This window comes from Colletotrichum fructicola, assembly GCF_000319635.2.
Source record: "Colletotrichum fructicola Nara gc5 chromosome Unknown KSG_Nara_v1_contig01, whole genome shotgun sequence".
NCBI lineage: Eukaryota > Fungi > Ascomycota > Sordariomycetes > Glomerellales > Glomerellaceae > Colletotrichum > Colletotrichum fructicola.
The window spans coordinates 2,555,723-2,580,843 of record NW_027094051.1 but is presented as its reverse complement, the minus strand read 5'-3'; the positions used below and the strand labels follow the sequence as shown (position 1 = coordinate 2,580,843).

The 25,121-nt window shown below is 56.3% G+C and overlaps 8 protein-coding genes across 8 annotated transcripts; 4 read left to right on the top strand and 4 right to left on the bottom strand.

The window, feature by feature from the left end:
* Positions 1 to 118: 118 nt before the first annotated feature.
* Positions 119 to 2,422, top strand: mas5 (Mitochondrial protein import protein mas5; the record flags this gene model as incomplete). Its single annotated transcript, XM_032032099.2, has 7 exons — positions 119 to 174; positions 611 to 654; positions 915 to 961; positions 1,005 to 1,031; positions 1,091 to 1,160; positions 1,217 to 2,050; positions 2,103 to 2,422. 7 exons carry the CDS (start codon positions 119 to 121, stop codon positions 2,420 to 2,422), a joined length of 1,398 nt encoding a protein of 465 aa, XP_031888432.2.
* Positions 2,423 to 2,874: 452 nt separating this feature from the next.
* On the bottom strand, positions 2,875 to 4,642 carry trm82 (tRNA (guanine-N(7)-)-methyltransferase non-catalytic subunit trm82; the record flags this gene model as incomplete). Its single annotated transcript, XM_032032100.2, has 3 exons — positions 2,875 to 3,259; positions 3,312 to 4,010; positions 4,068 to 4,642. 3 exons carry the CDS (start codon positions 4,640 to 4,642, stop codon positions 2,875 to 2,877), a joined length of 1,659 nt encoding a protein of 552 aa, XP_031888431.2.
* Positions 4,643 to 5,102: 460 nt separating this feature from the next.
* On the top strand, positions 5,103 to 6,170 carry p0 (60S ribosomal protein uL10; the record flags this gene model as incomplete). The annotated part of the gene is made up of 3 exons (XM_032032101.1): positions 5,103 to 5,276; positions 5,344 to 6,101; positions 6,164 to 6,170. 3 exons carry the CDS (start codon positions 5,103 to 5,105, stop codon positions 6,168 to 6,170), a joined length of 939 nt encoding a protein of 312 aa, XP_031888434.1.
* Positions 6,171 to 6,654: 484 nt separating this feature from the next.
* CGGC5_v000744 (MutS protein-like protein 1) lies at positions 6,655 to 9,386 on the bottom strand (the record flags this gene model as incomplete). Its single annotated transcript, XM_032032102.2, has 2 exons — positions 6,655 to 9,177; positions 9,246 to 9,386. 2 exons carry the CDS (start codon positions 9,384 to 9,386, stop codon positions 6,655 to 6,657), a joined length of 2,664 nt encoding a protein of 887 aa, XP_031888433.2.
* Positions 9,387 to 12,818: 3,432 nt separating this feature from the next.
* On the top strand, positions 12,819 to 13,769 carry CGGC5_v000743 (uncharacterized protein; the record flags this gene model as incomplete). Its single annotated transcript, XM_066150711.1, has 2 exons — positions 12,819 to 13,094; positions 13,155 to 13,769. The coding sequence occupies 2 exons, from the start codon at positions 12,819 to 12,821 to the stop codon at positions 13,767 to 13,769; spliced, it is 891 nt and encodes a 296-aa protein (XP_066009878.1).
* Positions 13,770 to 15,277: 1,508 nt separating this feature from the next.
* Positions 15,278 to 19,158, top strand: ams1-0 (Alpha-mannosidase; the record flags this gene model as incomplete). Its single annotated transcript, XM_032032106.1, has 4 exons — positions 15,278 to 15,282; positions 15,584 to 15,964; positions 16,027 to 17,770; positions 17,818 to 19,158. 4 exons carry the CDS (start codon positions 15,278 to 15,280, stop codon positions 19,156 to 19,158), a joined length of 3,471 nt encoding a protein of 1,156 aa, XP_031888239.1.
* Positions 19,159 to 19,523: 365 nt separating this feature from the next.
* ppk13 (Serine/threonine-protein kinase ppk13) lies at positions 19,524 to 20,916 on the bottom strand (the record flags this gene model as incomplete). The annotated part of the gene is made up of 3 exons (XM_032032107.1): positions 19,524 to 20,065; positions 20,131 to 20,731; positions 20,797 to 20,916. 3 exons carry the CDS (start codon positions 20,914 to 20,916, stop codon positions 19,524 to 19,526), a joined length of 1,263 nt encoding a protein of 420 aa, XP_031888240.1.
* Positions 20,917 to 22,198: 1,282 nt separating this feature from the next.
* tip1 (Tip elongation protein 1) lies at positions 22,199 to 24,757 on the bottom strand (the record flags this gene model as incomplete). Its single annotated transcript, XM_032032108.1, has 2 exons — positions 22,199 to 24,203; positions 24,267 to 24,757. The coding sequence occupies 2 exons, from the start codon at positions 24,755 to 24,757 to the stop codon at positions 22,199 to 22,201; spliced, it is 2,496 nt and encodes an 831-aa protein (XP_031888236.1).
* Between the last annotated feature and the right edge of the window lie 364 nt (positions 24,758 to 25,121).

The window sequence follows — 25,121 nt, the reverse complement described above, 5'->3', positions numbered from 1 at the left end:
TAAGAATAGCCTCTGCGGCGGGTTAGGGGAGGACATTCAGGCTGGACGCAGCGAGCGATTGCGCGGTGAAAGACCCTTCAGGACGCAGAAGCCTGGATTTTGCCTGCCTCCCAGGCGGATGGTTGCCTGCCCAGAGGGTGCCGCGGCAGGTCCAACAGCGCCCAGCACCCAAAGGTATGTTACGGCGCAGCTGGAGCATGACAAGCGGATCAGGGTCCTCCTCGGGTTTGCTGGAGGGTCGTTGGAGGGTTGTTGGAGGGTTGTTGGACCCCTCGGACCGGATCTGGCAGGACGGTGCAGGTATTGCATCATCAGCACCGCCACTGTGGCTCAAAAACATTCTACACCTTTCCATGGGATTCAGATTGGGGCCCTTTGGGCGCGGGAAATGCGCAAGGCGACCCGCACTCGCAGCCTGCTTTCTCCCTTTATTTTGAAAAATCCAATGTCCCGTCACTAGCGTAGCCGGTCCATTCAGCCCAGGTAGATTTCCACCCTTTTCGCTCCCCGCCACGAATTGCATCAATATTTGCCTGCCCCCAGCCCGGCCTCGACCTTCCTCAATCTTTTTCAACTTTTCTCGCTGCAACATCTCTTTCCCGTTTACCAGATACCCAGTTGCGCAGACAACGTTGTGCCGACCATTTTCAGAAGGTATGTGTGCAACCTCTCTCGTTTGCTTTCCGCCGGCGCAAACCTCAAGGTGAAGGCGAGGTGGCGGATACACTTTCTCTGTTCGCCCTGGTCAGCCAGCCTTAACCTGCGATTCCTGCTGCGCCCAACACCGAGGCCTCCTTCCTGCGCAAACCCATCTCCCTACAAATTGCACAGGCAGAGCAAGTTCGATGACCAGAGGCCACGAAACTTACAAAACTCTGGCTGTTCGTTTTCGCTGACAGGCTCCGACTCCGCAGGCCCCTCCAAGGACCCTTACCCCCCAAATCCCGATTTCAGCGCCAAGGTTTTAGATAAGGACTACTGTACCGACATACACCATGGTCAAGGAAACGAAGCTCTACGACACCCTCGGCGTATGTTCCCACGGCATATTCTTTGTATGGTCGTTCGGAAATATTAACGTGGGAGACAGGTGGCGCCGACTGCGACTGAGACGGAACTGAAGAAGGCCTACAAGACGAATGCCCTGAAGTACCACCCTGGTATGTGAATCAAGTTGCGCTGTTCTGCCAGGAGCTTGCTGACGGACTGCAAACAGACAAGAACGCCCACAACCCCGAGGCCGAAGAGAAGTTCAAGGAGGTCTCCCACGCCTACGAGATCCTTTCCGATTCCCAGAAGCGTCAGATCTACGATCAATATGGCGAGGCCGGTCTTGAGGGTGGTGCCGGCGGTGGTGGTGGTATGGCTGCCGAGGACCTGTTCGCTCAGTTCTTCGGCGGTGGCAGCTTCGGCGGTGGCCTCGGCGGCATGTTCGGCGGCGGTGGTATGCCCAACCGCGGTCCCCCCAAGGCCCGCACCATTCACCACACTCACAAGGTCTCTCTTGAGGACGTCTACCGTGGCAAGATCTCCAAGCTTGCCCTTCAGCGCTCCATCATTTGCCCCAAGTGCGAAGGTCGCGGTGGAAAGGACGGCGCCGTTAAGCGCTGCGCCGGCTGTGACGGCCACGGCATGAAGACCATGATGAGACAGATGGGTCCCATGATCCAGCGCTTCCAGACCGTCTGCCCCGACTGCAATGGCGAGGGTGAGACCATCAAGGACAAGGACCGCTGCAAGCAGTGCAACGGCAAGAAGACAATCGTCGACCGCAAGGTTCTCCACGTTCACGTCGACCGCGGTGTTAGGAGCGGTACCAAGGTTGAGTTCCGTGGTGAGGGTGACCAGGCCCCTGGCATCCAGGCCGGTGACGTCGTTTTCGAGATTGAGCAGAAGCCCCACCCCCGCTTCACCCGTAAGGAAGACGACCTCCTCTATCAGTGTGAGATCGAGCTGGTCACTGCTCTGGCTGGTGGAACCATCTACATTGAGCACCTCGACGACAGGTGGCTCAGCATTGAGATCCTGCCCGGTGAAGCTATTGCGCCTGGTATGTTTTACCATCCCGTCGTTTTCCATACGGACCAACTAACAACCTGTAGATGCTGTCAAGATGGTTCGTGGCCAGGGTATGCCTTCCCCGAGACACCACGACTTCGGAAACCTGTACATCCAGTTCAGCGTCAAGTTCCCTGAGAAGAACTGGACCGACGACGCGACGGCCTTCGAGGCTCTCCAGAAGCTCCTTCCCGCCCCGTCTCTGCAGACCGTGCCTCCCCCTGAGGCCATGACCGAGCCTGCGGACCTCGAGGATCTGGACAACAGCGCACAGGCTAAGGTCTTTGGCGGCGCTGGCTCGATGGACGAGGATGACGAGGATGGTCCCCACGGCGCCGAGCGCGTGCAGTGCGCTTCCCAGTAGACGACATAACTTCTGACGATATTTGACATTACGAGCATCTTCGGCGTGTTGGGGAAGGGGGCGTGGATCGAGGCAGTTCTTCACATCTGTTCTATGGAACGGAAATGCATATTTTCCCAGTCACGAATGGATGGAAACGGTTGCATGGAAATGGTAAAGAGAGGCCTGCCATTCGGCGGCTGCATGTGGGAAGAGGCAGCAGCTGACTGGACGCCTCGACTAGATGCGCTGAGTCGGTTCGTCGAGAATGAAGGCTGGATTCCGATGGACCAGCACAGTACAGGGATTTCTAGTCCAGCGCTTGCGTGTTAAAAACATCATTTGGCTTCTTTGCTCGACGGACATCGAGACTTGGTAGGAAGGCGTTCACGGTTTCACGGTCATAGAGTATAATCCGTTGAATCGATTTGATGATACACATGTTTTTGTATTTGTCTACTTTGAAGATGTGACTATGATGCTTCCTGTGGCTGCTCTGGCTGCTCAGCTTCCTCGCCTTCCTCACCCTGCTCCTCGTTCTTCTTGCGCAAATCTCCAATGTTGTACAGCAGCTTGCGTACTTGCTCCTGGGTCAGATCAAACTCGTTCTCCGTCAAGCTCGCGTCCTGGGGTACGAAGTCTTGCGTTGTTGAGAAGGCAGCGCCGGTCCACTTGTAAGACACGAGGCCGTTTTCATTAGTGCTTGACTCCGCCGGGTCAATCGTGACGAGGATGGTACTCAGAGGACTATCGCTGGAGATGGGGGCAACGTGTAGAGGGTTGCCTGGGAGAGAGACTGTCTGTACGTGGGACAGAGTGTTTTGTTCTGAGACACGGAGCACGAAGATTGCAGGGACACTAAGTGACAGGTCAGTGTGAGCACTTCAAGACATGGCGAACAGAGACGTACCCTTCACAGACCACCAAAACAACGGGCACCGGCAGACCATTGGCGAGGACAGTGGCAGACAGGAGCTGGGAGACCGCGACCTTGGCAGCCTCCTGTTCGACCTGGCGAACCTGCTCCAAGATGTCGAACTTGGACAAGATATTGCCGGCCTCCCAGTTCCATACGAACAGCTCACTGTCTCCACCTCCCGAGACGAGAACGTCTTGACTGGGGAGAGTCAGGGCGCTGACGAAGTTGGTGTGGCCAAGACAGAAACCCTCGATAATGTGGGCGTGGGGCATGTAGCGCGAGACACGAATATGCTCATCGCGGTCCGCGGTGATGATATACCGGCGGGATCCCTTCTCGGCGAGCGTCATGGCGGTGAGCATAGAGACGTGGCCAAGCAGGAGGGTGTGCTCGAAGGTCGGATCCTCCTTGGGGGCGTCGCGCTTCGACTTGTTCATCTCACGCTGCTGGTTCTTGAGGGCGCGGAGGTTGGCTTTGGAGTGCACAGTGAAGTTGCTGGCTTCAGGCTTGAAGGGCTGGGCCTCTGACGCTTGTGTTGCCGGCCCGGCGGGCTCCTCGGGAGCATCAGTGGAAGCAGGCTTATCAGAGGGGATAAGGGGCAGGGAGAAGACATCGCCAAACTTGTCTGCGCTCAGGATCGTCTCGTCGTCTGGGCAGATGAGGACGGAGCAGGGGCGTTTAGGCATTGTCCTTTGCATGTGTTAAAGTCTATCTCACCCAGGAAACGGGAGACGAGGGCTGACATACCTCTGGCTCAGCTCTTTCAAGCCGCCCTTGCCGTCGTGCTCGAGTACCCACAGGCCCTTGTTATGACCTGAGATGGCAAGCAAGTGACTGCCGGTGCTGGTTGTTGTCATGAGTGTGATGACGGGCTGGTCCGGAACTCGCGCAAAGCGATTGCTCTGCTGCTGGTGTTGGGCCTTGTTGCCCTTGTTTCCCTTCCTCCTGTCCTTTTTGCCCTTCTTCTCGTTTTCGTTCTGCTGCTGCTGCTGATCCTCGGCCTGCTTCTGAGGTTCGTCCACAACCATGGCATCGCCGTCCTTGACCTCATCCTCCTTCTCAACCCTCTGGCGCTTGGCTGGTGGGCCATCTTCATCATTGGTCGGGGAAGCAGGTGTGGGAACTCCTGAGCTCACTTCGATCTCAACCTTTGCTGCGGCGTTGGTGGCCGAGGCAGCTGCGACCTTTTCGACGTCGGGGTGCTTCCATGTTGAGATGTGAGAGCCGTCTTGCAGGCTGAAGGAGTGAATCTTGCCGCCCCTGGCAGCAAAGATGACGTTGCCGCAGGGCTGGACAAAGTTGTACGGAATCTTCATCGTCATTACGGGTTGCTGGAAGTTGAGTAGGCTCATTTAGATCAATTGAGCTTGTCTACACCAGGAACTGAGGTCAGAATAGGACTTTCACTGAAGAACTCATCGGCCATCTGAAATGCGCCCCACTATGGAAGTGAAAAAAAAGATACTTCTGGCATGTATCTTTTTTCTCAAAAGCTTGGACCACCATACCCTGCAGCAGCAGATGCTTGACCCTCTCACCTCAGACCTGCAACCCCCGGCCGCCCGTTGGTTGCCCTAAGGTCCAGTGGAATTGGCTGGCTCGTCGGCCCCGGGTGGGTCCACACATTTTCGCGAAGCAGCAGAGAGCAAAAACCTTTTTGCTTCGCGGAGGCTCTTTTTTCTTTCCTGCTACATCACCATTTTGATACCCCAATTTCCCATCAACCAACAAGGAACAAATTCATTTGCCCTTAAACATCCTGCCTTCATAAAATAAGAAGATATGGGGGGCAAATCTGCGAACAAGGCCGGCTACTTCGACAAGCTCAAGGGCTTGCTCGAGGAGTACAAGTCCATCTTCATCGTCTCCGTCGACAATGTCTCGTCTCAGCAGATGCACGAGATCAGACAGTCCCTCCGTGGTGAGGGTGTCGTCCTGATGGGCAAGAACACCATGGTACGTTTTCTCGGGGAGTCAATGGCGAGTCAACCATCGCGCGACACGATGCTAACAAATATTCCAGGTTCGCCGTGCCCTCAAGACCTTCATCCCCGATGCCCCCGAGTACGAGCGTCTGCTCCCCTTCGTCAAGGGCAACGTCGGTTTCGTCTTCACCAACGGGGACCTCAAGGACATCCGTGACAAGATCCTCGCCAACAAGGTCGCCGCCCCTGCCCGTGCCGGTGCCGTCGCTCCCTCCGACGTCTGGATTCCCGCTGGCAACACCGGCATGGAGCCCGGAAAGACCTCTTTCTTCCAGGCCCTCGGTGTCCCCACCAAGATTGCCCGTGGTACCATTGAAATCGTTTCGGACCTGAAGCTCGTTGAGGCCAACACCAAGGTCGGCCCCTCCGAGGCTACCCTCCTCAACATGCTCAACATCTCTCCCTTCACCTACGGTATGGGCGTCGCTCAGGTCTACGACCAGGGCAACACCTTCCCCTCCGAGGTTCTCGACATCTCCGAGGACCAGCTCCTCAAGGCCTTCGGCGGTGCTATTGCCACCATCGCCGCTGTCTCCCTGGCCATCAACTTCCCCACCCTTCCCTCCGTCATCCACTCCTTCTTCAACGGCTACAAGAACGTTCTCGCTGTCGCCATCGAGACCGAGATCAGCTGGCCCGAGATCGAGGAGCTCAAGGACCGCATCGCCAACCCCGATGCCTACGCCTCTGCCGCCCCCGTCGCCGCTGCCGGTGGCGCCGCTGCTGAGGAGGAGACCAAGGCTGAGTCCGAGAAGGACGAGGAGTCTGACGAGGATGGTGGCTTCGGCGGTCTCTTGTATGTTTTCTCCCTACCCCTTTCCAGTGATGTGTTGCAGTGTTTGCTAACTTCCTTCCCAGCGACTAAATGCTTTGACGGGAAATCGGTGTTACGACGGCTTCTATCTGGGTTACGACTGGGTTTACGACGACATGTCGATCTAAAGCACGGCTACATAGATGGGTTGCCAGTCAATTAAGCACATCGCATTTGACGGCAAGACTGGCTCATGACTGATGAAATGGTGAACGTGACATGCTTGAAGCATGCTCGTCCCAAAGTCCAAAAGGTTAGTTTCCACTCCTATCTCACTTTTACTCACCCACCTGCGTCCTATGATTATATAAACGTTCAAGAGCTTTTTAACCCTGAATCTTTCTTGATGACACACATCACCACCCTATGAGGATGCTTTACAAATCTTTTTCTTCTCGTTCAGCCTACTTTTTACTGGGTATCATGGCTAACGTACACAAAGTCGCAGGTCCTACAATACAAGTGCTGCCGTATCCAGTGTGTCCCCTTTTGCTTCATTGCCCGTGTGTATGAGTGATTGTACAAGATGAGATTCTTAGTGACCGAGCACTTGCTTGGCGATCTTGATAGCCGGCTCCGGCAAATCAGCCAGCCGCGCAACTTTCAGAGCATGGCTCTGTCGGTTGACGCCCTTCTGTAGCCTATGAATATAGACAAATCCTCCATCTTCATCCTCCTCTACGTCCGTGCAATACGTGTCCACGCCTCCGTTCTGTAAGAGCCCCTCGGCCTCGGCCAGGTCTGCCACCTTGTGAAAATGCGTCGCAAACAGCGCCCGGCATTGGTTGATTGTGACCAGATGGTGCAAGCAAGCGTACGCGACCGCCGTGCCGTCTTCGGGCGTCGTTCCCCTCCCGATCTCGTCCATGATGACGAACGACCGCGGCGTGGCGTTGCGGAGAATCTGTGCCGTCTCCATCATCTCCACCATGAAGGTGCTCTGGTCCCGGTACAGGTTATCCGCCGAGCCCACACGGCTGAAGATGACGTCCACGATGCCCATCTCCGCGTAGTCCGCGGGCACGTAGCAGCCGATCTGCGCGAGTATCGTGATGAGGGCGTTCTGCCGCAGGAACGTGCTCTTGCCGGCCATGTTGGGACCCGTGATCAGCCACAGCTTCCCGGCCGAGGGACCGCCCACGAGACAGTCGTTTCGGACGAAGCTGCGCCCTTGCTCGTGTAGGCCGCCCTCAACCGTAGGATGTCTGCCGCCGATGATGGTGTGCGCCGACGAGTTGTTGAGCAGCGGCCGCGTCAGCCCCTGCTCCTCGGCGAGCTTGGCGAACGATGTTGCAATGTCGAGCTCGTCCAGCACGGCGGCGTTGCGACGCAGCTTGACGAGGTTCAGGACGACGGCGGCGCGGAGGGCGTGGAAGACGCGCTGCTCTTCGGTGCGGATGCTGTGCCGGGCCTGTTCGAGCTGCTGGCCGAGATGAGTCCATTCGGGCTCGTGGAACGAACGTGTCGAACGGCTTGCGCTGAGGGCCTTGATGTCGGCGGAGACGGAGCGAGCATCTTTGCCTTTGATGTGGCAGAAGTGGCCGAGAGCGGGGCTCCAGCGGAGGGTCAAGGAAGTGGCACCGTGGTGTTCGCGGAGGTCTTCCGTGAGTGTTTCCTTCTTGGCATGAAGAGTGGCCAGATCATTGTGGAGTTCGCGGAGAAGTTTGCTGGCGTTCGGCTTCATGATCCACGTCTCGTTGTCGTCGGCGTACGCCTCTCGCACAGAGGTCGGGCGTTTCTTCTTGGCAGCCGCAGCAGCACCCTTTGGCAGGGCGTCGGCGTCTTCTTGTGAGCCTTCCATGCTCACGATTTCCTGCGCGAGAGACATCATTTGTCCTGCCTGGCTCTCTTCGATCTGATGTTGATGGATGATGCCTTCTTCGTCGATGGCTTCCTTGATGCGACGTGCCATAGTCAAGGGCTTCTTCAGGTCGAGTCGAGAGCTCATCCGCGATAGGCATGCGGACTCGTCGGATGCTGCTAGAAGCAGCTGCTTGATGCTGTCAGTGGCCTGAGTGGTGTTGGCCAGGGCTACTAGGTCGTCCGGCTCTCCTCGGCCCAGCGCAAACTTCTGCACCAGCCGCTGGGAATCGTGGCTGCGGCGGAGCAGTACAACCACAGCGTCCCGCAAGTCCGGGTCTTCGATGAATCGTGCGACGAGATCCTGCCTCAGCTTGATGACCTCGAGGGATGTTGACGGGGCACTGAGCAAATCATTGAGCAGTCGAGCACCGCTCTTCGTGACAGTCCGCCGGATGGCGTGTAACAGGCTACCGCGGAAGTTCGCATCTCTGATGGTCTGTTTAATTTCCAGGGAGCGCATGCTGTTCTTGTCTATGGTCATAATTTGCATGTTCTCATGACGCTGCGGCGGCTGCAGCTTCATGCTTAGCCCCAGTAGCCGCTCCTTGACGTAGTGGAGGAGCAGACTCCCCGCCATCACCTCATCGTCAGTGAAGGCGTCCCGGACAGGCTGCGGGATCTCAGTCTCGAGCATGGGTGTCCAATCAGAAAGACGCCTTATTTCGCCGAACGGGCTATACGTGACCAGGTGCCGGTCCTCAGCCAGTATGGAAAACAGCCCATGGCCGGTTTGGGTCTGGAGCTCGCTGTCTAAGACGACCTCTCTGGGGCATATTCTCGACAAGATCGAGGGCAGCGCTGTGAGATCGGAAGCCTGAGTGTAAAATTGGCCGGTGGACAGGTCCAACCACGCGAGGCCCAGTGGTAGTGGTTCAGCAGGGTCACCAGCTGCCGGAGTCAGACTCTGGTCAGCGGCTGTATGGGTCGAGTCTTCCCCCTCGCTTCCGGACTGGGCCGCGGCCGTATGGGCATGGACAGCCAGCACATAGTTGTTCGCATATGGATCCATGAAATTCTCATCAATGAGAGTTCCTGGCGTGATAATACGAGCAACTTTGCGATCGTGCATCAGCCCACCAGACTTAATCTTCTCGGGCGCCTTGTTGGGGAACTCTTCAGCAATGGCGACGTAGCGATTCAGGTCCTGGACCAGGATCTTGAGGAAACGGTCCAGCTGGAAGAAAGGGAAACCGGCCTAGCCATCACATATCAGACCTGAGGAGGATACGAGCACGGCGTTGAACAAAAGTGAGAAAGATTTACCATGGAAACGGGGCCCGCATTCGTCTTTTTCTGGGCGACCTTGAGGTTGAGCAAGGGGCCAAGCTCCTCGGCGTGCTCAAAGTACAGCTCGTAGAAGCCACCAACACGCGTCAGTAGCACGCAGTTGTCGAACTTTTGCATGTTTTGACGAGCCTGCAGCACCACGGTTGGATAGGCCGGTGCCTCATCTTGCGTGGGACAGGGATCTAACGGCAGCAGGAGTCCCTGGGGTAGATCGTCAAGCTTCACGGTTGACGTTGTCTTCTTGCCCCTGGCAAAGACACCAGCAGGCGATTGCCAGGATGGCATTCCCACAACCCCAACGTCTTGGCCGAAACCCCATCGGTAGCCATTGCGGCGCAGGCGGAGAGATGCGGGGATAGACAATCGGGAAGCAGTCAGTAACGGGGGCACCAGGTCATGACAGGCGAGTGTGGTGAGTGATCGGGCCAACATGTGAGCATATCATCAATATGAGCTGTTCGGGAGTGACGTCGGTTCAGGCGTTTGTCCGATTCGGCACAAGAGGAATAGCCCTAAGAAGGTAAGGGTGAAGGGCCTAGGCGCGGCGAGGAATGTGGTGTTGTGACGTTCGGGGGAGGGAAATGATGAGATAATGAGCCGGGTGGAGGGCGGGCGCCGGGGTTGGTTCAGGCTGGACGCGAATCATGCGAGCGGCGTTGTAGTCGTAGAACATCGCGAGATTTTTCGGGACCGTGGCCTCGAATCCGCCCGAATCGATCGGAGCCCATGGGGACCCATAGGGGGGATCTCGCTGGAGGGCGGGCGCCTGACAGGCTGCTGCGCTGTGCTGTGGGGCCGGTAGTCCAGGCGTCTGGGACCGTTCACCTCAGCGTATTTGCATCGCGGCTCTCGCCGGGCTGGGACAGGTCGCCAGGGGGTGGGGGCCTATGGGAAGGGCTTGGAACGGATCTAGGCACCTAGGCACGCCAGGTAGCATGGCATGGTAGGTATGGCTACCTAGCGAAAGGGATGGGACGGCGTGGAACGGACATGGAGAGAGAAATGGCATGGCATGGTCGGGGCGGCGATAAAACTAGGCGACAACCCTGTACGGATGTGTGTCGAGTTGGCCCGAAGGCTTGGGGGAGATGCGACGGACCAAGATAGCAGCAAACGACACCGGCCGATGGCTTGTAAGTCGATGACTGTTCGCCGTGCGTTAGGTTTTGTTATCGCCGAAACATCGCAAACCGGATGTAAGATGGAACTGGAGATGTGCGACACGCGAGGCGGAGAAGAAACGGGGTTTATGGAGCAGGGCCACGATCGGAATTAGGGGTCTTCGTTTGTATCCGTTGCAATGCTCCGGCTGTCCTGGTCTGAGTGTGAGGAGTTGTTCAGATAAGGTAAATGATCCATAAGCAGCCCAGCAAGATTCACTGTGAGTCTAAACAGATGGCAAACAAGAGAGAAGATTCGAGACAGTGTTGGTGCTTTTTCCGGGTACCTGCCTGGTGTGCATCATCGTCTTACGAGAGTCGGTTGCGTCTAGCGTCATTTATTTGGGCCAGTCGTACGTAGGAACGACAATCATGGGCACCGTTGGTGCATTGTTGGGTCCAAACAACTAAGGGACCACAGAAATGGAACGGAGCTGCAGGACCAAAGGACCGCGCTGTTGGAGGCCCGTCTGTAGATTCCATGTCAGTGAGATGTGTGTGTGTATTGGTGGTGGGGTCGAAGCACTGTGTCGAGACTGTATTTCCTCCCTCCTTCCACCGCCTTCGTTTGTAAGTTGGGCCGCACCGCTACAGCACTTTGGGTTGGGGGGGTTGCATAAACACAGTGTTTGGACGGCAGCAGCGCCTAGATGACCACTAACACGCGGTCGACGTGCAGTAGGAGCAACCAGTTGGCAGCGAGGCAGGTCCGTTGGCGCTGCTGTGCGGGCGATGGTCGAATGATGTTACCGTCATGTTGAGATTGACAGGGCGGGGGTCGCATCATGGATGGCCATATCATGGCTCGCTAACCATTGTGATCAACGCACCGCTGGGCCCCCAAAAGGGGAACAGTCAGCCCGAGGGAGTGCTCCCAAATGCTCGCTGCAGCAGATGACTGTGGCCTGTAGGCAATCAAAGATGGGCAGACGATATGGGATGCCGCCACCCCGGAGCACTCTATCTCGAGTTTTGATGGCAGCCGCCAACTTCCCCATGTCCAAATCCAGGTCTGGTAGGCACGCAATGGGAATCATGGTTCCTGAATGGTTACCGGGTTGAAGCCAGTAGCACGCGGCATGGCAGATGACGGAAACATGTCAGGACCCGGCGCGGCTTTCGGGAAAAGAAGGGGAAATAGGGTCTGACTGGAGTCAATAGAAGGTGTGGTGCGTCTTATTGTGCGAGTGTGGCTACTGCAGGATGGGGTGCTTGACGTTAGGTATGCTGGCCCTGCCAACTGATGATACCCTCCCTGAGAACATTATCGTATGTGGATGTGGGAACACGGCATATGGGGAACGTGTGGGTAGGGCAGCGTGGCTTAAGATCGTAGCATGCCATAGCGAGGAAAGTGTATGATGCTTGGATGAGAGTCCACCTTGGTGATGTGAGAATGTAATGAGGTCGGGTCGGAAGGACGCCAGCTGTAAGCCTATGCCGGCACGCTGGTTGCAGTCAGCGGTGCTGGGTGTGTCTGTTGGATGCCAGAATGCCATTGTTAAGTGCGGTCAATGCATTCCTTGGCTTCGGATTGGTCTGTTAGAGTACCCGAGGGGTGTGCTGCAGGGCATGACAGACATGGAACAAAGCAGAACAGGAGGGCAAAGGGAAGGGGAAAAAAGAAAGGAAAAAATTAAGGCGACTGGATTCCATTGATTGCCTGTCACTGACGGGCAGCCCGCTGGCCGTTGAAGCGGATGGAAGTGTGCAACGAGTCGGTGAAAGTCCCTGCGCGCACGCGGTAGGGCGGCAGGGTACCCTGGGGTACGTATCGCCCTGGCCCCAACAGCACGGCGCGGTTGCCATTCGGTATCGACCGATTTCGACTCCTTCTCAGCCCATTCCCGCTCACTCCCCAAATTTATCATCAGACCCTTGGCCCAAACATGGCAGCATGCGCCGTCATGTTGCCTTTCCGATTTGAAATGTGGCCATGTAGGTATATATCTCTTTTTCAGCGCCCCGTTTCCCCCTCCTTTCCTACCGAGCACTTGGTTTGATACGTCTATCCTGCCTGCCTGTCTGCTCTTCAGCGGATCCCCGTCCACTTACACACCCATCACACCAAAATCCGTCTCATCTGCTGCCACCAGTACAACTACTCTTACACCACCACACCCCCCGACCATCCGTCTCTTCCTCTCGTCTTACTATTACTACCGCCTCTCCTACGACTTTCGAGAGTTGCGCAAATACAATACTTCTTACTACTCACTCGCCTTCTTCTCGAGTGCGTCTATTGCCAACCAGCAAAAAACAACTGAAACAAGAGCGACCCGCCGCTCGCCCATCGATATCCACGATATCAGACATTAGCCGTCTCAACGAGACCGCCGCCCAACAACACATATCACGACAGCAAAGCTGCTTGGAAAAACCACCCTTTATGGCTGCGCATCTACCTACCATCAACTTCAACCCTTTAGCCCCCGTCACGCCTCCCCCCGAACATCTCTCCTTCCGAAAACCCGCCCTTCCGCTGTCTGCTCAACTGAAACGCAAGGCTGCCGAGGCCAACCTCGACGACCATAATGTTCCGATGAAGAGGGAGTCACCATCGACGTCAAGCTCCCAGCCTACAGCTCAGGCGAAGCCGACCTCTATCCCGACACCAAGCACGGACCCTAGTCAGCCACCGATGGACCCGAGATACGTCGCCATGGTATCACGCATTGCCGCCTACTACCAGCAACGGTGCCAGGCCATTTCTAATGCACAGCAGCAAAGGTGTCAGGCTTGGGCAAACATGCACAGGCAAAAGTGCCAGGAAATGATGCAGGCTGCCATGTTGGTCGTGGCGTGGTACATTCGCGACCGGATTCAGCGGAGACGCCGGAGGCAAAAGCGCCATTTCCGGTCGGGGTTAAGAGCACAGAGCACCCGCTCCCGAGTGGCCAAGGGCGAAGGTGTCCGGCGCTGGGTCATGAATATCCCCGAGGGTCTTCCGTCGCCGCACATCCCGGCGCTAGACGACCTTGCTGACCAAGAGGAGGCTCACTTCTCCATGGACAAGGAGCCCCCACCAGACAAGGACTCCAAGCTGTTCGAGATGGCCGACGGAATGATCAGGAGCCAGTACCGCAAAATCGAGGTGCCCATTCTCGGCGTGCTCGGCTTTGAGGAAAGCGAGAGCGAGAGTGAGAGCGAGGCCGACGATGACTTTGACCAGCCCTTGGATGACGAGCTCGAGGAGGGCGAGGTGGAAGACTACGACGATGAGGAGGACGACCTTGACCTGTATGAAGATGAGGATGAGGAAGACGGCTCGGAAGTTGTTCACAAAGGCACCGGCACCGGCACTGGAAGCCGGGCCAAGAACTCGGGTCTGTCATCTTGATTTGGAACGGCACGGACGGTGTTGGAGGCGCATCTTTACTCATTTTTTTTTTCGGATTTTCTACGGTGTTACGGACATGGACAATGATGTGATGATTGGTTGTTACCCTGGGCGATCTGCATACCTCACTTTCTGGCTACTACGTAGTATAAATATCCCGCATCCCGTCGATAGGAAACAAGACGAATATTTTCCACACATCTCAAGACCAGTTCAAAGACCAGTTCATCTTGTTCCGAGCGCACGCTTTCAGATCGGGCGAACATCGTCCTATTGTGAGCCGTGACCACTTAAGCGAGATGGGTCGGTAAACCTTAATTGGTTGACATCTGCTGATATTCTGGAAGCTTTTTGGCGCCGCGAAATGCACCAAGATGGACCTCGAACCACTTCCACGTTGCCTTCTGTTTTCGCTTGGAGCCGTCCCCATCCCCCGAGCTCCCGTCGTCGCCCCGATCCATGGGGTTTCCGATCAATTTCTCGGTCAGCCGTGGATTCCGGAAAACAAATCGTCCTTCGGCTGGTCATCTGGGGCAGATGGGCCGCGAGGGCATTCCGAATCGCGATCGTGCCGCATTTCGCTTGATGGGGATACGATGCTGCACGATGACTTGATTTCCCCAGATATCCACCCCGACTGACAGCCCATACATACAGGCGAATGCATCGCTAAAACACGCGGACAGGACGATGTCTCCCAAGGTTGCACCTCATGTGTACTGAGTCTTGTGGAACTGCTGTGCAACTGTTGTGCAACTCTACTCGCATACAGATGACCTTGAATACTACTGTCTCCCTCTTGTTGATGTGTTTGTGGCAGGACGTTGCACTGGCTGTGCATTCTGGTTTCGTCACCTGCCACAACCGCAGCACCACCCTGCACTGTGTTTAACCTGCCGTACTGGTCGGCGACATGATTACCAGCCGTCGCCATGGCAAGAGGCAGGGCAATAGCGACAATAGAGAATGGCAGCAAGAAAGATCGTCGAGAATAGCAGCAAGAATGGACAGCAGGTGGGAGCAAGAGCCTTGCACAGTCTACCTCATCATTTGTCGTGCCGTCTTTTCGCTCTGGCAATATCCCAGCATCTCGCCTTCCGAAGCATCATAGAGTTGACCAGCAGGAAGGCGGCGAGGCATGCATGCTTCCGAAACTCTGGCTACCAGCTGCCTTTCGACCCCGACGCAGCTGGTCAACGTCGAAGGTTTCTCGTCAACATGGCAAGCGCTCTCTTCTCGAGTTACTGATGGTTTTTATTCCGTCACGAATTCCATCACCACCCCTTCAACGGTCCTCTGCCACATAGCGTCCTGCATCGTCAACCTTGTGCATCGTGATCGCACTGCTTGGAGTACCTCTGCGGCGTGGCTTGTCTGTCCTCATTCTCTTTTCATATCCTTACCAGCCTATTCTGCCGAATCACTAGTCATCTGTTCTATCCAGTCCTTCTCCGCGTCCATCACCTTCCTGTCTTAGACTCTGGGCGTTGGATCACCAAGTCGACGAGATGAGGTAAGACACACATTCCCGGTGCCAAACGACCTTATCCGCCGAGGAGCTCGGTGATGCGCCGGCTATCAAGGGGGATCGCATGACGGCTGCGTCACCCTCCATCACACGCCCACCTACACCCAACCTCCCCGCACTTTGGCTGCACCGGCCTGTCCCCGCACGCTCCCACTGGCTGTGTTTCAGTGGTCGCCCAGCTGCGCCAGGGTGTTCCCGTGCTCTGCCTTAGCTCCCCCCGGGAGCTTCGAGTCCGTCTTGCTTTCGTTCGATTTCAAGGAAAGCTAACCAGACATCCTTCTCGCAGTGAGCAAAAACAATCAAAGACCCTCAATCAGTATATGAACGACGCCCTAAGAGCTTCACAAGCTATTGATAAGGGCGCATCATCTCCATCACCCACCCCAAGGCCGACCCATCACCATCTCACGGAGCTCCAGCGTAATCGTCGCCTGAACAATCGCTCAGCTCCACCCAGCTCCCTCAATCGATTGAAACAGACCGGCAAGCACGCCCTCGACAACACTTCAGGACAGCCCACTATGGGTGGCGGCAGAGAACTCAAGAGCAAGAGCGACTACCCAGCTCTGGCCCAGCGGCCCGTCGGACAATGGATCTCCAACATCTACAAGGAGAGAATTAACCAGTTCTACTCCAGCGGACAATGGGAGAAATACAACCTGCTGGCGTACGTGAACCCCACTGCGCCCTGTACCCCATCTGGGGAACATTCAGCTAATTGTAGACCAGGATGATGACGGAGGGCACCGCGTCAGGCGAGCCTCATGTCAAGCTGTCCGTCTGGGACGCTCCTGATACCACCCGGCCGACATTCGAAGACGCCGTATCTCACGAATTCAAAAAGACCGAGGTTGGCGCTTGGTTTGGACCGTCTTGGTCCACCCACTGGTTCAAGGTCATTCTGACCGTACCAGAAGAGCTGCGTGACAAGGAGCTACTTGAATTGCACTGGGACGCCAACAATGAGGGCTTGGTCTGGACTGAAGACGGCAAGCCACTCCAGGGCCTCACCGGAGGCGGCGAACGTACGGAATGGATTCTGCCCAAGGAGTTTAAAGACGGCAAGGAGCACACCATTTACATCGAAATGGCCTGCAATGGCATGTTCGGCAACGCTCCCGGCGGAGATTCTATCCAACCCCCGGATCCTAACAAGTACTTCCAGCTCGGTAAGGCCGACATTGTCGCCGTCAACCCCCAGGCGAGAGCCCTCTGGATCGACATTTGGATCATTGGGGATGCTGCTCGCGAATTCCCCAAGGAGTCATGGGAGCAGCACAAGGCCCTCAAGGTCGCCACTAATATCATTGACGCCTTTGAGCTCGGCAACAAAGACTCCATTCTAAAATGCCGAAAGATCGCACAAGAGTACCTTGGTCCAGATGTCGACTCTCACAAAGTCTACAGCACCGACAAGGACCACCAGGTTTACGGCATTGGTCACTGCCACATCGACAGCTGCTGGCTGTGGCCATGGGCCGAGACGAAACGCAAGGTTGTGCGATCTTGGTCCAACCAATGCGATTTGATGGACCGCTATCCCGAATTGCACTTTGCGTGCTCGCAGGCTCAACAATACAAGTGGCTCAAGGAGCTATACCCCTACGCGTTCGATCGCGTCAAGACGAAGGTCAAGGAGGGCAGATTCCACCCGATTGGTGGCAGCTGGGTTGAGCACGATACCAATATGCCCAGCGGAGAGTCTTTGGTAAGGCAGTTTCTCTACGGCCAGCGCTTCTTTGAAAGCAACTTTGGCGAACGCTGCCAAACCTTTTGGCTCCCTGATACCTTTGGGTACTCTGCCCAGCTTCCTCAGCTTTGCCGCTTGGCTGGAATGAGCCGCTTCCTCACCCAGAAACTGAGCTGGAACAACATCAACAATTTCCCGCACACCACTTTCAACTGGGTTGCTCTTGACGGTAGCCAGGTCATCTGCCACATGCCGCCTTCCGAGACCTACACTGCCGAAGCCCACTTCGGCGACGTAAAGCGAAGTGTCAGTCAGCACAAGTCCATGGACCAAGATCACACCTCACTGCTTGTCTTTGGTAAGGGTGACGGTGGCGGCGGCCCTACCTGGCAGCACCTTGAGAAGCTTCGCCGATGCCGCGGTATGTCCGATCAGGTTGGCATGCTGCCTAGAGTGCACATGGGAAAGACCGTCGATGACTTCTTTGACAAGTTGGAGCCCAAGGCCAAGACGTTCGTGACTTGGTACGGCGAACTCTACTTTGAGCTTCACCGTGGTACCTACACTACTCAAGCTAACAACAAGTACAACAACCGCAAGTCTGAAAGCCTACTCAGGGACATTGAGTGGCTTGCCACCATTGCCACTCTGAGCGACAATGGAAAGGACTACAAATATCCCAAGAAGGACATTGACGATATGTGGGAGGCTGTCCTCCTCTGCCAGTTCCATGACTGTCTCCCTGGCAGTTCCATTGAAATGTGTTATGATGACTCTGATGAGGTGAGCACTGCCTTTCGATTCACCGTCGAATCCGCTAATCTTGGTAGCTTTACGACAAAGTATTCAAGACGGGCGAGAAGATCCTCAAGGATCTCCACAACGTCCTCGGCGTCTCTACCACTACCACTGGTCGCATCAGCGAGACCGTAGCCTTGAATACACTCCCTTGGCACCGAAGAGAGGTTGTCGAGATTGCTGAGAACGAGGCTGGTGTGGCTTGCGGAGACGGGCAAATGCTTGCCATTCGCCCCTTCAAGGTCGATGAGGAGAAGCCAGCTGTCACAATCGAGGAGGTCAGCGATGGTGTCTTCGTGCTGCAGAATGACCAGCTCCGTGTCAAGGTCGAAGATGGTTACATCACCTCTTTGTATGACCGCGTCGCTGATCGCGAAGTCATTGAAAAGGGAGGCAAGGCAAACCAGTACGTCGTCTTTGACGACAAGCCCCTTTACTGGCAAGCCTGGGATGTCGAAGTCTACCATCTTGACACCAGGAAGGAGCTCACCTGCGGGAAGACCTCCATTTCCGAGCAAAAGTCACACCGTGTCAGCCTGACGACGGAGATTAAGATCAGCGAGCAAAGCTCCTTGAAATCTACGATTACCCTCTCAGCTGCTCTTAAGGGAGTGCAATCATGGGTTGAGTGCCACGCTGAAGTCGATTGGCACGAGGCAATGAAGTTCCTGAAGGTCGAATTCCCCGTCGACGTCAGGAACACCGAGGCATCCTATGAGTCAGCGTATGGCGTCGTCAGACGCCCTACTCACTACAACACAAGCTGGGACATGGCCAAGTTCGAGGTCTGTTGTCATCGGTTCGCTGACTTGTCCGAGCACAACTACGGTGTCTCCATTCTCAACGACAGCAAGTACGGTTTCGCCACCGTCGGCAACTTGATGCGTCTCTCGCTTCTGCGATCACCAAAGGCCCCTGACGGCAATGCCGATATGGGCACACACCAAATCCGCTGGGCCATCTTCCCTCACGAGGGTAATCTCAGTTCGTCGACTGTCCGCGCGGCTTACGCTTTTAACAACCCTCTGAAGTTGCTCTCGGCGCCGGATGCTGCGCAGTCGACCCTGACGAAGAGCCCAGTCACCCTCACTGGAGACGGCTCTTTGGTCCTTGACACTGTCAAGCGTGGCGAGGATGACGAGGACGTCACTCGCGGTGACCTCCCCAAGCGCAAGGGCCGCAATGTCATCCTGCGCGTATATGACAGTCTTGGTGGACAAAGCAAGGGTACCATTGAGACGACTTGGGACGTCAAGCGCGTCTACAAGTGCAACTTGCTTGAGGATGACCTCGAGGAGATCAAGATCGACGATGGAAAGTTCAACATCACCTTGCGACCGTTCGAGATTGCATCGTACCGTCTGGAACTGTAGGATGAATGCCTCAGCGACTGCGGTCTCGATCATGAATGCGACTCGGACATTGCCGAAGTCGACGAAATTGCAACGCCATTTGATGACTTTTGAGAAAGCGTAAAGATGACCTTGGCGGTGTGATTCGGCACCTAATGAGTGATGGATGGATAACAGGAGATGAACATGCTCATGACTTGAGTCTGAGGACGCGTCAATACCTATGTAAAACAACACTTGAAATCAGAATGACTTTCTAGTTCCTTGATCCTACAAGCGCCCGCCCCAGAACGCCGCGGTGACTTTGAAAAAGCCTTGCAAATTCCCCGGGAATAATTGTGAACAGATCATAATACAATACACGGTTCCAACCCAAACTTTTCCATTCACAGCGAACCTTCCTGAGGCAGCTCCTCAATGACGGTTTCCACCATGTCAATAAGCTCGTCAATGTCTGGCCTCTCAGCCGGCTCGACCTTGAGACATTTCCTCACAACGTCGCGGATGGGCTCGCTGATCTTGGGCTCGCTGGCTGATGCGCCACCGTTGCCCGAATCAACGGCCTTGCCCTTCATGCCCGTGCCGGTGCGCCTAACGCCCTCGTCGGGGAACCGCCAGTCGCCGCCGAGAACGCAGAGACTCAGCGAACCACCCGTCTCGTCGGAGCGGGCCTCGAAGGGGGACTTGCCGACGAGGCATGCGTACAACGTGCAGCCCATCGACCAGATGTCCACCTTTGTGTCGATCACGGTGCCTGTGCGGACGTCGAAGAGCTCCGGGGCGCGGTAGGGCATGGTGCTGTGCTCGGCGGCGATGTCCTGCGTTGCGATGGCGAGGGAGTGCGAGGTGATTGCAATCGGGGACGGGGCGATGGAGCCGAGGTCCATCAGGATTGGGTTGGAGCCCGAGTCGTCAATCATGATGTTTCCTGTTTTGCCATAACTGTTAGTTCCCTGTACTGGCTGTCTGCTGAGTGGATGGATGGAAGCTTACCGGGCTTGATGTCGCGATGCGAATAGGACTTCACGTCGCCCGACCCAGGCGTCTCCCCCTCCATCAAGGGCCTCTGCTGGTCCTCCTCGTCCTCGTCGTCGGCGCCTCCTGCCGCGGCGCTCGTGACCCTGTTCCCGCCCTTGTTCTTGCCCTTCTTCCTCTTGCTGTTAATCTCCGTCGAGTCCTCCTCGTCGCCGTTGCCCATCTCCATGCGCTCCATGGCCACCGGCGGGCCGCCACTGTACTTGTGCATCGCGCGGAGGGCCTTGCAGACGCCGAGGAACAGCAGCATGAGGCGGCGCTCGGGGAACGCGGTGTGGTTAACGAGGTTGGCGTTGATGAGGTCTTGGAGGTTGCCGCGGCGGTAGTAGGGCAGCAGGACGTAGACGGTCTTGGAGCCGGGCTCGCCGCCGCGCTCGGTGGCGATGGCGTGGTCCGCGGCGTGGATGATGCCCGGGACACGGGCGAAGAGGCGGTAGGCCTCGACCTCCTTCATCGCCTGGGCGACGGACTCGGCGCCGAAGGGGCATCGGATCTTCTTGAGGGCGAATTCTTCATTGGTCGATGTGTCTTGGACGAGGTAGACGTAGGAGAAGCCGCCCTGTGCGAAGGGGAGGGGTTCATTAGCTGCTGGGCCAGTCACTGGAGATGCGGAGGTGGGCTTACCTCGCCGAGGAGACGGAGAATCTTGAAGTTGCGGCTGTTGATCTTGAGGGTCGGGGAGCCGGGGAAGCAGTTTAGGCAGTTCCCGAAGGAGTAGACGATATCAAGGAGCATTTGCGCCATGGTGGGCTACTTTCAATTCGACAATTCGACGATGCGATTTGTATGATGCTGTTGCGGTTTCGAGGTTCGTCCGGGGGAGGGTCTGCTCTCTTTCTCGGCGGAATCGGGGTTTCAAACAATTGGGAGTCCAATCACACAGCTCCTCGTTGGCGGTAAACAGTTTAGAAACGGTGAGGCGATCACAACGGACGAAAGCAAGAAGGAAGAAGTAAAAAGGAAAGGAAAAGCTGCACAGCCTCGATGCGAATTGAGGTTACGTCGACCTTTCCGCGCGCGCGTCACTGGGCTCCGTGAAGAATCAGGAACAGCAGAGCAGTGGACAGCTATTAGCTCTCACAACCCCGGCAACCGTGAGTGGGCAAGGAGCTGACGCAGGTCCGTTAAAAAAAAAGAGGCCAAGGATGGGTACGGTAGTACGTCAGGTCCCAGTGCCGCTCTGTAAGTCGTTTTCGGGGAACGCGGGACTGTGCTCTAGTGTATCCGCCGGAACCGCGCGAAAGGTGACGCAAATAGCAAAGGCAGGTTGCAGAGGGTGACGAGAATCGATGGTGGATGTGAGGATAGACGCGCGATCTGAGGATGTGAAAATACTGCAAACTGTGAGACGTGGGAGACGATTGAACGGGAAACATCAGATCAATTGCTCCTGCTGCTGCTGAAGGTTGCCGCCCTTCTCATCCAGTCAGTGGTACTTGTCCTGGCTGCGCCATGCCCGGCTGAGCTAAGGATTCGTGCGCAGAGACCGTGAAACGCCACGGGGACCTCCTTCTGGCTGGTGGGGAACACCCTACAGACCCAACTCGGGAGACGGCATTGAACGCTCAGCAGCCCCGGCCGCTACCGACGGGAAGACCCCTGCCGTCCGAATGCAGCCGTCCCTTCAGCAAGTGCTGGCAGCCGGCCTCAGATTTCGAGAACAATTCATCACATGCGACAGAGCCATCGATATGTTGCCTGTAATCTGTAGTAGGATCTTCTTATTTTTAAGGTCTACTATTAAGATGTTGCAGAAGCCATGTGGCTTCAGTACCAAAAGCCCACGGCCATTGTGTCGTCTCCTCCACTCCTCGAAACGTTACTGTGAACTGTGGTATCATCGCTACAAATGCTATGACGAACAGAAAACTACCACCGCTTTGTCACCCAAAATCCTACACAACTCCCGCCCATCGTACAGGCTGACCTCTCCAAGCGATTCAAGACGATATAACAATGAGACCAAGACCTGGACCATCAAAAAGTGGCGGGCGTCCTTCGCTTCCAAGAGTAGAAGTCAGTACCCCTAGAACGCATCTTCAAACGGACAATCGACACTGTCGTGCCCGTCTCTCTCGCAAAGGGCGCACCACTTGGAGTTGTCTACCACGCCGCTATCCTTGCCAGCAACAGGTCCATTATCCATGGGGTTGGGCAGGATCTTGACGATTGGGGGAGCAGCAGGCAGGGTAGCCGGAGGAGAAGATGATGCCTTGGGTCTCGGCGACAGAGGAGGGGGCTTGTGCTCATCGTCCATGGGCTTCAACGCTTCTCTTGTCACGTCCTTGATGGACCTCCCGTCACCATTGGTCTTGCCGCCGTCGGTGCCGAACATGTTGGTGCAGGTGAGAATGTCGTGACCGCCAGTCTCACAGATCTCGCACCAGAGAGTGCTATTCTCAGTAACTGATGAGTAGGTATCGCTCTCAGGCATGGTGTCCAAGGTGCGGCCACGCTTGTGCGTCGCCTCGGGGGATCGAGGCTCGTTGTTCCGCGTCAACACCACGGTGTCACGTGAGTCGCGGAGTGACGAGCGCTGGGCGCCACCGTTTGTCATGGAACCAGATCGTTGAGTTGTGGCGCTACCCCTACGCAGCATCTCCACCTCCCGCTCAAGTTCCTCCTCGCGGTGGTTCTTGTCCTTGACAACAGCACGAAGCTCCGCGAGCTCTCTCTCCAACTTCTCGCGCGCCATAGCGTTCTCGCGGATCGAGGGGTCTTCCGGTTTCTCGGTATCGGGGACAGAATCTCGACTGAGGGAGTGGATGATAGCCTTCAGCCCTCGAATCTCGTCTTCCTTCTGCTCGAGTTCCTTGGATACAGAAGCCCGATCGCCGTTTGATGGGCCTCCGGAGCCGTTCATCGTAGCTGAGGCTTTCTCGCGTTCGCGGCGCAGCTCGGTACGCGTTCGCTCGACCTCACCGCGAAGGAATTCGACCTCCCCTCTGGCTTCGGCTTCGCCACGTCGTGCATCTTCGAGGCCCTCCTCCAATTCTTGTACCAACTCCTCAAGCTGCTTCAATTGCCGGGCAACCACATCCACATCATCAGTGCGAGACTCGAGCTCTCGAATCTCTCCCATGAGTTCGTCGATGCGCTTTTCATACACTCGCTCAGTTTCAGTACTAGCCATCTCCAGGGTATCGATGGTGCTGCGGAAGTCGGCTCGGTGCGCATCGAATTCGGCCGTAAGCATGGCGATCTTGTCGTTCTTTTCTCTAACCAGCATTCGAAGTTGCGCGGAGTCCTTATCATCGAGACTATTTCGTTTCATGGCTGTCATGTCGGAGTTTTCCATTAGTGTCTGCAGCTCAGTAAGACTGCTTTCCATCTCTGCTAACGTGGCTGCTTGGTCTCTCAACTGTCTCTCACGATCCTCAAGCTGTGTCCTCAACCGTTCCACCTCATGATCGTTGGTTGCCCTCGATGCTGCTCTGGAGCCCGCACGCGAAGGAACCCGAAACTGTGAGCTATATGACGAGACCGACGTTACGCTTCCGTTTGTTTTGGTCCGCTGCAAGGCGGTGGGTGTGGCTTCCTCGTCAAACAGGCCCAGGGCAGAAGCACTGCGAGGTCCCACGCTAGGTTTCCTGTCGAGTCTGCCGGGTGTCTTGCTAGGATCCCCAGCCGTTCCACGCACGCTCTGAGCAAATCTATTGCCAGTAGGAGACGTGTACTTGGAAGGGACTCTGTTGGGGGTTGCCAGTGAAGGCCTCGGCCCAGGCGTCATTTGCAGTTTGCGCGACGGCGACTCTGGGCGCAGGGAGGGTTTGCTTGGCTTCTTCAGTCCAGGACTAGTAGAACGTCCAATGCCAGGGCCGACGGATTTGCTAAATGCGGGCAGCGATGGCGTAGGAGGAGTGAAGTTTGTCGAGTTCTGGTTGCCGACTTTCAGGCCACCCAATGTGCTCGCCGTGGGTGTATGTGGGAATGAGCTCGCGGAGGAGCCGGGGGGAGAGTCCCGCCTTACAGCCTTCGTGACAGGCAGGAAAATACCAGCGCCGGGCAAAGTCGTCGTGAAGTATGAAACACTGGGCAATCAAAGTCAGCCGTTGTTTCTCAAAAGGAAACCGCATGAGAACAAGTGCACATACCCTTCTACTTCACCAGAGTTCTTCCCCCGCTGTGAGAACTCTGGATGCAGCTCCACCCCAGCGAAAGTGCCCTTCTTTCCCTGAACCGAACCGATAAATCGGACAGTAGCGAGCATGTTGCCCGGCACTTCGACGACATCGCCAATGACAAAATCATTCCCGGGCTTACCGGGAGTGGTGGGCGCCATGTTGCGATCGGGCGAGTCGGCTAGCACGCTGTTGTAGGCGTAAGACTCGCTCACATCGGGAATGGAGGCGAGCGAGTTGGGAGTAAGGGCAGCAAGGGAGGATTTCCGCGGGAGAGTCTTGTGCGAAGGAGTGAGACGCGAATGGGCGTTGTAAAGCGAGTTGAGGCTGGGAGAAGAAGCGGTTGCGGCGGAGGGGAAAGCGCTTGTGAAGCTGGTCGCTTTGCGAAGAGAGCGCGGCTGGTTGGCGAGAGACCGATGGGTCGGCGCGTATGCGGCGGTCGCTGTTGTTGTGGTGACGGACATGATGAAATAGTTTGGGCGAATTCAAGGTAATATTTAGTGGGTGCCACGGTTCGTGGACAGGGACCCGGCCACTAAACACGACCACTAGAGGGAGCGCTGAATGGCAACTTTACTGGACGTGGCCTTTGTTAGGCCGCGCAGGTCAGGCCAGGTTCCAGGTTGTGGTGTGTTGTTTCCCGACGCCCCACTGGACGCGGCGTAGCGCAAATGCAAGGTTGGGTTGCTTGCTTTAGTCGTGGCGGCAGCCGACAGCGAATGGGAGGCGCGACGAGATCCTTCTTTGGCGGACGGGACGGCAGAAGAAGCAACCCAAGACCTGGCTGGCGGGAAAAATTTCGGGTCGATTTGGTCGGGTGGGAGGGAG